Raw genomic sequence first — 12,316 nt, forward strand, 5'->3', positions numbered from 1 at the left:
CTGATACTGATACTGTCTTCTCAGAAACGTCAAGTAAATATAGAAGCTTATTTCTACCACAGAATAATGCAATTTTTTTGTAAGATGTTAACTCACAATTACAAAATTTTATCTCACAGTTTGGATTTTTTTCTGGCTATTCTGAGAAGAAGAAAAAAAGTCACAACTGTGAAATAAAAAAAGTTGCAATTTTCTTTTTTTTTTATGGCAGACTTAACGCATATGTGTGACACTAGCGCTGTTATATAAGGGCAAGGTCTTCATCTCCTTAACGATCTGAGAGTCACTTCATGAGCAATTCATGGTTTAAATTTAGAAAAAATACTGTTTAGTGCACACAAAACCTCAAAGGCACTTACAACAACCAAAACAAAAAGTTCAGTTTAACTTGAAGAAATTGTAAAAGAAATACGCATGTCTCAATCTATTAATAATACTAATACTAATACAAATAAAATATTTTAAAAATGTTTTTAAGGAATAAATCACAATTATTAGAACAACTGTTCTTTAATTTTTTTTTACAGTAAACGTCTGTTGTACTTGTACAGCACTTTGTTTGCCAAAAAAAATGGGTTTGTTTAAAAAGGGTTTTAAAGGGTTTGTTAAATTTTTACTTGATTAAAAGATTAATTTAATTGTTAATGTTTTATGACAACACAGAATTTCTGGAAACACATTATTGGGCCCTATTATTTATTTATTAAAAAAAAAATAATAATAATAAAATATAAGTAATAAATTCATTTGTTTTTCTGAATTCAATTGATTAAACTAGATTAGATGCTTTTTGTTTATTATAATTTAAAATTAAATTCTTTATAAATTAAAAAATATAAAAAACATTTGAAAAATTGAAAACAAATTAAATGCATGGGTTCTGAAAAAAAATCAAAATTTTGTTAAAATTGTAATAAACTGTTTAATTGCACAACTTTCAAGATTTCAATTCATTCACATGCTTTTGGATTACTAAAATGTAAATTAAGTCTCACCTCCAGGAACTGGGCGCTGACTTTGAATTCTGGCAGGGGCATGCCGGCGCTCTGCGCATCTAGTCTGCGTTTCTGGATGCCCTGGAAGAGATGTTGCACAGCCCGAGGGATGATGCCCTGCTCTTCCTCTGAAATGGTTACATCAAAGCCAGTGCCCATGGTGTAGGTCTTTCCTGAACCAGTCTACATGAGAGTGAGAAGACGACAAAACCCATTAAAATGCACAATGAAGAATTAAAATGAATTCAACATATACAATGCTAACACACCATATACATTCATAAATACACACACACAAAAAAAAAAGTTAATCACTTAGTATGTGTATTTTGTATATTATTTTGTGTTTCCTTGGGTCTGCTTACAATCATAGTTTTATTGTAACATCAAAAACATATAATCTAGAAATAAATGGTCATTTCTACCCTGATTTTAGCCTCTGATTTGAATGCTCTGTTGAAAGGGGCGTGTCTGCTGTGAGACTTCTCTGGAAACGCCCACTTCTATGATTGGTCAACATCTTGCATATGAAATGAGTATTACATTGTGAACTTCTTTAGATCTACTCCCGTTGAATCAAAGGTTGCACCGCAGCCAAACACAATCATCTTCTGAGCACACTATGCAAGGAACGCAAGGAGGGTGCTCGACTCACAAAGACATCACATAGCGCTTGAGGGAAGGGGAAAGGTCACAGGGTCACGGCGGACTGACAGTGAAGTGTTAATACTGATTCATTGAAATTAATGAGCTGAACATTTGGATATGATTCAGGTAAAGTGTTTTTGACATCACAAACTCATCTGCCATTTCTGGATCTCAATCTAGGTAAACATCATTTTATCTGTGTCCAAGTGTGATAGATCTTACTTGTCCATATGCGAAGACAGTTGCGTTGTATCCCTCGAAGCAGCCTTCAACCAGTTTGTGAACACAGGCGCTGTAGATCTGATGTTGTTGAGCGTCCAAGTCAAACACAAAGTCATACGTAAAGGCCTTGTCTTTACCCAAGAGCACCTGGTTCTCCCCGGGGGTAACGCAGGTGCAGATGTGACATCCCTCAATCTTCTCCTTTGCCATCTGCGGCCGGATCCTGATGAAAAGAACAGAACACAATTCTAAAGGAAAAAAAAAACTGACAACACATATCAACAAAGATTCAAGGACATGCTGCGTTCAAGTTTGTGAATGGTTCAATCTTCATAAAGTCAAAAGTTGACAGGATGGCTTATCATCACATGATCAAAAGAAAAAAAAATATAAGAAAAATGAAACTGAAAAATACGTAAAGTAGCTACCAAACTATCTTGTTTCCTCTTATTCAGAGCTTTGAAGAAATTTTCAAAAAAAATTATTAATTAATAAAAAACTATATATATATATATATATATACAGTACAGACCAAAAGTTTGGACACACCTTCTCATTCAGAGAGTTTTCTTTATTTTCATGACTATGAAAATTATAGATTCACACTGAAGGCATCAAAACTATGAATTAACACATGTGGAATTATATACATAACAAAAAGTGTGAAATAACTGAAAATAGTTCATATTCTAGGTTCTTCAAAGTAGCCACCTTTTGCTTTGATTACACACTTTTGGCATTCTCTTGATGAGCTTCAAGAGGTAGTCACCTGAAATGCTTTTCACTTCACAGGTGTGCCCTGTCAGGTGTGTTTTCTTGCCTTATAAATGGGGTTGGGAACATCAGTTGCGTTGTGCAGAAGTCAGGTGGATACACAGCTGATAGTCCTACTGAATAGACTGTTAGAATTTGTATTATGGCAAGAAAAAAGCAGCTAAGTACAGGAAACCGAGTGGCCATCATTACAATGAAGGTCAGTCAGTCTGAAAAATTGGGAAAACTTTGAAAGTGTCCCCAAGTGCAGTCACAAAAACCATCAAGCGCTACAAAGAAACTGGCTCACATGCGGACCGCCCCAGGAAAGGAAGACCAAGAGTCACCTCTGCTGCGGAGGATAAGTTCATCCGAGTCACCAGCCTCAGAAATCGCAGGTTAACAGCAGCTCAGATTAGAGACCTGGTCAATGGCACACAGAGGTCTAGCAGCAGACACATCTCTAGAACAACTGTTAAGAGGAGACTGTGTGAATCAGGCCTTCGTTGTAGAATATCTGCTAGGAAACCACTGCTAAAGAAAGGCAACAAGCAGAAGAGACTTGTTTGGGCTGAAGAACACAAGGAATGGACATTAGACCAGTGGAAATCTGTGCTTTGGTCTGATGAGTCCAAATTTGAGACCGTGTCTTTGTGTGACGCAGAAAAGGTGAACGGATGGACTCTACATGCCTGGTTCCCACCGTGAAGCATGGAGGAGGAGGTGTGATGGTGTGGGGGTGCTTTGCTGGTGACACTGTTGGGGATTTATTCAAAATTGAAGACATACTGAACCAGCATGGCTACCACAGCATCTTGCAGCGGCATGCTATTCCATCCGGTTTGCGTTTAGTTGGACCATCATTTATTTTTCAACAGGACAATGACCCCAAACACACCTCCAGGCTGTGTAAGGGCTATTTGAGCAAGAAGGAGAGTGATGGGGTGCTGCGCCAGATGACCTGGCCTCCACAGTCACCGGACCTGAACCCAATCGAGATGGTTTAGGGGTGAGCTGGACCGCAGACAGAAGGCAAAAGGGCCAACAAGTGCTAAGCATCTCTCGGGGAACTCCTTCAAGACTGTTGGAAGACCATTTCAGGTGACTACCTCTTGAAGCTCATCAAGAGAATGCCAAGAGTGTGCAAAGCAGTAATCAAAGCAAAAGGTGGCTACTTTGAAGAACCTACAATATGACATATTTTCAGTTATTTCACACTTTTTTGTTATGTATATAATTCCACATGTTTTAATTCATAGTTTTGATGCCTTCAGTGTGAATCTACAATTTTCATAGTCATGAAAATAAAGAAAACTCTTTGAATGAGAAGGTGTGTACAAACTTTTGGTCTGTACTGTATATATATATATATATATATTGGTACTAGCAGGTAACTCCTTTATTATTAAAACTAGGAGAAACATTTTTCTTTGTGTTATTTGAAGATTTTTTTAATCAATAGATTTTATAGTTTTACTCTTGTCCCACACCCAGACTTTTTTTCTTAAACTAGGAAGATAGATAGATAGATAGATAGATAGATAAGCATACCAAGTGTTTTCCAAGGACACAAAAATATCATTGAAGAGATAAATGTAAGAGATTTGGCAAATATCACTTCAATTGTGCATTGATTCCAGTCAAGTTGTAATATTTTAAAATGATCAATTTATGTGAAAAATGAAATTAAGTAACTTGTGAAATGTTAGATCCTAGCTATGAAATAAGGTGTTAGCAAGGCAAAGGAATCATTTCCACCATCATTTCCATCACAGAATTTGAGGTGTTGTGGAAATGACACTGTTTTACAGATAACAGACTTCTTTTGGATGTATGTGCAAACACATTGTCAGTGGACAAATTAAATGAGCTAGTGGGAGTGTGAATACAGTGTTTTCAAACCATAAAGCCAAAATAGCGTAAGCTACACACAAAAAAAACAATTTCAGTAATTCTGAAATGACATTAATTCACCATGTAATGAGGAAATTGATGCTGTTCACCGCATTATTATACAGTAAGATTATCTAACTTTCTAGCAGGGTGAAAGAACAGGTTGACAAGTGAACATCAAGGTTAATTAAATCTCCAGGTTAAAAAAATCCACTAATTCATTAAACAATTAAATTAATTAGCTTAAGTTTAGGGCATTTATGTTGGGCTGATTTATCTCTACTACATAGACTTCTTTCTAATATACTGCTCTCAAGATGCTCAGCTGACATGATCTTCAACAAAATAACAAGACTGACCTCAAGGAGATCGCCTTTTTATTGTCAACTTGCTTTTGGCTTGCTTTTTTTTTTTATCAGTCAAAATATTTTAATGGTTAGTGGTTACCTTTGGTTTGTTTTTTTTGTCAAAAGGTGAAACTTGACCATAGCAATCAGAAAAATCTAGCAACCACAGCAACATTCTTAAAAACCAATAACAAGCACTGATTAGTGGCAATGGACATTTGCCACTCATATGTTGTTCAGATAATCTAGTTTTAAGCTGGTATTGTATTGTAATGACCACTGAGTTGAATTAGACCCCATGGCTCCTTGATGACAACAGCCCTATTGTCCTTCATCTCTGATACACACCGACTCGTAACACACACACACACACACACGTCTGTTTAGCCCAACAAGGTTATATAAAAGAGGCCCGGAGAGACACAGAGAAAGTATTACGTGTGGCCTGGCTAACTTCTCTTTGTGTCATAAACACACAGTACACACTAGGGCTGTAGCTATCGAATATTTTAATAATCGAGTATTTTACCAAAAATTCCATCGATTAATCGAGTAATCGGATAAAATGTGTTTTTGCTTAATTAAAGTGCAATATTAATTATGCAAGAGAAAATAAGACTCCTGGGTCTCTTAGAATGAAAATTCTTTTAGAAAATTTTTTAGAAAAAAAATATTTTTATTTTTTAAATGCATAGAATGCAATGCATACATCAAAAATAAACATTTAATTATTACCCATTGTTTCTCTGTCTGTACTTGTACTGTGAACAATGACAATAAAGTTGACAGATGAATAAAGTGCATTTAAGTGCCATTCAGTTGGGGTTTTAAATAAAGCATTTTCTGAGATGCACATTAAACATTAAACACATAAAACATTAATTTAATTTATTTTTTAATTATTGAAAATTAACTTAACTTTTTGGTAAACAAAGGGGATTTACTATTAAAAATAAAACATGGAAGAAATGTTGTGTGATTAAACCTTAAAAAAAATCATGTTTGATTTTTTTTATTTAATTTTTTTAGTAGTAGTAGGCTATGTACATTCTGCTGAACAATAGTCTTTAACCGGAATTTTATTTTGACGGGTTGACGTACCTTTACAGTTCTGTGTATGTGATGTGACGCTAGTTTTACTCAAATCAAACATTCAAATGCTCATATAGTGACTGTCAGAGCAGTTCTGGAGATGTTGTTCATGTGTTCCCCGTCCTTATTTAGTGAAACAACAGACGATGAAATCACCGCGAGCGTCACATGCGCTTCAGTGTGTTAATAAAGGAAGGCGCGCTTCTGCTCCATTCATTAACACAGACACGCAGAACATGCAGGATTCATATTTAAATAGACTGTTCCAGCTTAAAATTTACAGATATTAGTTCAATATCGTGATTTGATGTAAGTGCAATTACCTATTTTTGATTAATTCATTCAAAATTTGGCAAATTTCCGTTCCATTCCACGTTAAACTGTAAATTCCGTTTTTATGACTGGATTCCGCGATTCCCTCCGCGTTTTCTGCATCGCGGAAATCATAGGGCCCTAGTCGTGGTATGCCAGCTCTATCTTGCAATGGACACACGCCACGACGTTCTCTTTACGTTAACTCAATTCAAAACACTGCTGACTCCTTGCAGTATGCGATTTCGGATGCAGCGCTTGTGTCTTCTTCTGCTTTGTGGGTGACGTAAACGCGTTGTGTCACGTTAAAAAAATCATTGCGAAAGAATCTGATGTGAGATTTAAAATAAATTAAGAGGCTGAGGCAGAGGAATTTTCCTCGATCATTTTTTGTAATCGAGTTACTCGAGGAATCGTTTCAGCCCTAGTACACACGTTTACATGAATGAGAACATACCATATTGTAGGAATAAACTATTGTTTTTATACAGTCATTTCTAATTACAACAGACAAAACCTAATTCACACCTTAACCCTACCCTAAAAGAAAACACTCTGCATATTTAGAAGTGGGTAAAAAAGACATTAAGATGTCCGCATCAAAGACAATTTACAAGAGTGATTTTATGTCCATAGAAAGCACATTAAATGTAAGTAGAGTATCTACTTTTCAGGTTTCTAATAAGTTTTTGGAGAATGTCAAAATTTGGTTATACACAGTACACACACAAATATTATGTAAACAATAACTTTTATTTTTGGATGCGATTAATTATATTTATTTAAAAATATATATTTCATAAAGAAAAAAAGTACACACACATATACAGTTATCTTCATTTATATAAACACACACCACACAATGCAAAGAAGGTTCTTGTGTTACGAGATCAGCAAAACATCCAAGACAACAAACAGTGTCAGTAGCAGACATGTCCCAGCATATGTCACATTTGAACCCTAATTCTGTTACATTGATCATTAGCATCTACAACTGTGAGGGATGCACAAACCAGGCGAATGTGGCAGGAAATGAGAGAGAACCATGAATAATCAATTAACCAGAGCACACATGCACAGAACACAGGCTCGATCCATTCTGCTTCACACACACATCTATCTAAATCAATCCATCCTCCTGCTTCTCTGGCCTCAGCTGGGCTTTAGCCTCTTTCTTTTATCCCTTTCCACAGTCAGGGGAACTGTAATCTATAGCGCATTGATCAGAAGGACAAACACAACACATGAGGCGCTCCCCCGAGAGGATCACACACTAAAAATAACCCCACGCTGGAGGATTACACATCCGATCGGCACGCATCGCATCCTCACCTGCTATTGAACACTGATTCTAGACCAGCTTATGCCACTGAAATCCTCTAATAGAGTCCTCGAAACCGTTTTCATATCAGTGTGTCGAAGGCACGTCATCATTGCCTGGGATCTTAAAGAGCCATGCAATTTGTAATTTCCTGTGTGATAAAATGCTAAACATCTCATAGAGGTTATTAACACTTTGCTAAATAATTATGTTGATGTTCCACAGAACAAAGACATTTCATTCCCATAGGCCTTGGAGTTTTAATAGGGTTGGGTGCTGTAAATAAGGACTCCTAGTGCTATCAGTGTCACTATCAATTTTTACTTACGCAAAAGGATTAATGCAAAGTGCAAAAACATCTTTAGATGAATCCCACAAAATACACTATGTCCTCAAATTCACCTCACATGCTGTTGTGTTTCCCAAAGGAGCATCTCAGAATATGATTCAAGTGTCTGTGTGGCTCTAAATTAGATTCATAAACAAGAAATCAGATGGTGGACCTCCCATTTTAATGTGCATTGATCCATCATTTGTGTCTGACAGCCATGAGTCATTACACCCACACATGACAGAAGCGCTCCTCGTTCACATGACTGCGGGACACATCTCTCCGTCTGCTGCCTCTGTGCGTGTTTGTTTGTTTGTATGTGTACTAAAAAAAACAAAAGGAAGTGTGTCATCAGTCTGCTCTGACTGCACTTCCTGGTCTGAAGAGGGAAAATCTCGCTATATCCTTCTCACAGAGCTAATATAGTTGACTTTAGTTACTACTAGACAGCAGCATCAGAGGCATACCATGCATGTATAGCAGGTATATTAATTAGAGCCCAACCAATATATCATTTTGTCTATATTAACGGCCGATATGAGCCTGTCGCCGATATATCGGTATCGGCAAATATGCCGCCGATATGAATCTTTTTTTTTTTACAGAACAATGCAGATAAAATGTTTGAAATGGTGCAATAACATAGCTCCATTGTTTGCTACTGGCTACCTGGAAGAAACGCTTTATAGCTTAAATTAAAGTGAAACTCTGAACGGCCATATCTCCATAACGGCAGGGCAAAACTGCATCAAGTTCAGGGGATTCCTTCAGCTCAAGTAACCCTCTTGAATACAATAGTAGTGTATGTCTAGAGGTCGTCTTTTGAATGAAACCACACCCGCATCGATAGCCCCCGGTGTTAGAGAGTAACAGGTGATTAAATTTGCGGTCTAGCGCAGACCGATCTAGCAATCCCGGGGGCCTATCGACACACGGAGGGCAGCAGCATTCAAGCGTTGTCTTATTCGACCGTAAGTGCCCTGAGAAGTGGACTTCACATGAAATTCTGCCATGATTCCAGTTCCAAGGGAACATACATGTTACATTCAAAGGGCATTAAAATTCACGAGACGTGACTTTAAATTGTAATTATATAACACCGAATTATAATCACCATACAAGGCAGAAATATTTATAAACGATGCAAAAGACTGTGCACGCTAAACATTAACATTACCATAGTAAACATGGTAAATATGACCGCTTGAAGAAATCAGATGTCAGCTTCTTATTCTCTATCACAATCATGTAATTATTTAGTAACTTATATTTTCTGTCATAAGTCTCGTCTCGAGAGTTTTGATCCACGTAGCCTATCATAGAAATATAATAATGTTTTATGTTCGGGAGCTTTTATAAAAATAGAGATATTATCATTCATTCTAAATGTGACTTATAGGCTACTGTGGCTAAAAATAAACAGAAACAGACTCGACTGCATAAGCAGGCTATTTTCATAAGCATTAAAAATAAATAAATAAAATATAAATACATTTATTTCTGTGTGATTAATTTTGAGTCCTGATAAATTAATTCATTATGATCAATGTATCACGTATTCTATAGTAAAACATCAATGTTTTTGAATTTAAATATTTAAAGCATGCAAACAAATGGGCGCTTTTATCATGTTCGTTTTGTGATCGCGCATGTTCCAGTGACTTATTTCTTAATTTTCTGATAACTTCTCTTTGTTGGTGAAATGATGAGGTTTCGTGACGGTGTTCTGAGAGGCGTGTAAAGGACGTGTTTTAGTGACGCGCAGCAGAGCTTCAGGCCCTGACTGTGGAAGCCTGTGCTACTGGCCCGAGGCTATTAGCCCCGCCCAGCCCGTTTTAAGCCCTGGCTCGCACTGGCCCAACAGTGGAAATGCGGCTCATGTTGCTTCAAGTACACAATTCTGCATTAGGCTTTGTGCAGTTTTGTTTAAAGAGTTTCACATTATCAAAGTTTTGCACACAGAAAGATTATTAGAAGCCTTTTTTATTTATATTCTATGTTAATTCATTTATAATTTAGATTTCTCATAATGATCTTATTTTTATGAATGCATTTTGTAAGAATACAGATAGTTAACAGGATAATCATGTTTAAATTGTATAGCCTAATGTGAATTGTATAGCCTAAGGAGAATTTAGTGCATTGTGTTTAACAAAGGGTTTAAAAAAGAATGACCATTAGTTCAACAAACAGTATTGTTATTCTGTAGTGGTGTATAAAAAAATATTTGCCGACTTTTAGAATTTAGAAAGCTTTAGAAAATTTTACACTGCAAAATAATAACTCAAAAAAGATTAAAAGACAACATAATTATTTACTGAACACTTAAATTAAATCACAATTATATAAATGAAAGCCATAAAAACCAAGACAATTAATCGTGATAATCGGCATAAATCGCCAATAACTGTGACTATTTTTAGACGATTAATCGTCAGCTAAATTTCATAATTGTGACAGCACCACTCATGTCCAATGTACACACGGTGTCAGGTAAACCCCAAATGCTCAAATTTCAAACTAGACTTTAAAAATAATCATAATAATAAAAAAAACTAATTTATCTATTTATCTACTAATTTATTTATTAAAACTTCCATTAATTAATGCCAATAATTATTTTATGTGATAACGCGGTAATGCGTTGACTTGCTCAGCCCTAATATATATATATATATATATACATATACATATATACATATATACATATATATATATATATATATATATATATACATATATACATATATATATATATATATATATATATATATATATATATATATATATATATATATATATATATATATATATATATATATATATATTAGGGCTGTAGCTATCGAATATTTTAATAATCGAGTATTCTACCAAACATTCCATCGATTAATCGAGTAATCGGATAAAATGTGTTTTTGCTTAATTAAAGTGCAATATTAATTATGCAAGAGAAAATAAGACTCCTGGGTCTCTTAGAATGAACAACGAAGTTTTCTTTTTTAGAAAAAAAATATTTTTATTTTTTAAATGCATAGAATGCAATGCATACATCAAACATAAACATTTAATTATTACCCATTGTTTCTCTGTCTGTACTTGTACTGTGAACAATGACAATAAAGTTGACAGATGAATAAAGTGCATTTAAGTACCATTCAGTTGGGGTTTTAAATAAAGCATTTTCTGAGATGCACATTAAACATTAAACACATAAAACATTAATTTATATTATCTTTTAATTATTGAAATTTTACTTTTTGGTAAACAAAGGGGATTTACTATTAAAAATAAAACATGGAAGAAATGTTGTGTGATTAAACCTTAAAAAAAATTTTTTTGAATTTTTTTTAGTAGTAGGCTACAGTATGTACATTCTGCTGAACAATAGTAATACATCTATGGCAAATACTTGATTTAAACTCAACATGACTTTACAGTTCTGTGTATGTGATATGACACTAGTTTTACTCTAATAAAATGTTCAAATGCTCATATAGTGACTGTCAGAGCAGTTCTGGAGATGTTGTTCATGTGTTCACGTCTTATTTAGTGAAACAACAGACGATGAAATCACCGCGAGCGTCACATGCGCTTCAGTGTGTGTGACAAAGGAAGACGCGCTTCTGCTCCATTCATTAACACAGACACGCAGAACATGCAGGATTCATATTTAAATAGACTGTTCCAGCTTAATATTTACAGATATTAGTCCATATCGTGATTTGATGTAAGTGCAATGACCTATTTTTGATTAATTAATTCAAAATTTGGCAAATTTCCGTGCCATTCCGCGTTAAACTGTAAATTCCGTTTTTATGACTGGATTCCGCGATTCCCTCCGCATTTTCTGCATCGCGGGAATCATAGGGCCCTAGTCGTGGTATGCCAGCTCTATCTTTCAACGGACACACACCACGACGTTCTCTTTACGTTTGCCCGCGCCCTCAAATCAAAACACTGCTGACTCCTTGCAGTATGCGATTTCGGACGCATCGCTTGTGTCTCCTTCTGCTTTGTGGGTGACGTAAACGCGTTGGGTCACATTAAAAAAATCATTGCGAAAGAACCTGACGTGAGATTTAAAATAAATTAAAAGAGGCTTCGAGGCAGAGGAATTTGCCTCGATCATATTTTGTAATCGAGTTACTCGAGGAATCGTTTCAGCCCTAATATATATTATATATATATTAGGGCTTTCAATCGATTAAAACATTAAAATCACAACTTAATCGCACCATTTTATTTGCTAAAATGTACCTTAAATTAATACACCAAACAAAATTATAATTGCAACTCTTTTGTTTTTGCCCCCATTTTTAATGAGCTGACCTCAAAGATCTAAGACTTTTTCTATGTACACAAAAGGCCCATTTCTCTCAAACATTGTTCACAAATCTGTCTA

At 35.3% G+C, this 12,316-nt stretch overlaps 1 protein-coding gene across 5 annotated transcripts in view; it reads right to left on the bottom strand.

Annotated features, from left to right (window-relative positions):
* LOC132119276 (kinesin-like protein KIF21B) overlaps positions 1 to 12,316 on the bottom strand; it is a 79,906-nt gene that overhangs the window by 44,469 nt on the left and 23,121 nt on the right. For all 5 annotated transcript variants that reach the window (XM_059529103.1, XM_059529101.1, XM_059529102.1 and 2 more), the window contains exons 2-3: positions 1,866 to 2,088; positions 996 to 1,178 (exon numbers count right to left, since the gene is read on the bottom strand). In XM_059529103.1, coding sequence (XP_059385086.1) covers positions 996 to 1,178; positions 1,866 to 2,088 — 406 coding nt within the window. The remainder of the gene's footprint in view (positions 1 to 995; positions 1,179 to 1,865; positions 2,089 to 12,316) is intronic.

This window comes from Carassius carassius, chromosome 38 (genome assembly GCF_963082965.1).
Source record: "Carassius carassius chromosome 38, fCarCar2.1, whole genome shotgun sequence".
NCBI classification, from domain to species: Eukaryota; Metazoa; Chordata; class Actinopteri; order Cypriniformes; family Cyprinidae; genus Carassius; species Carassius carassius.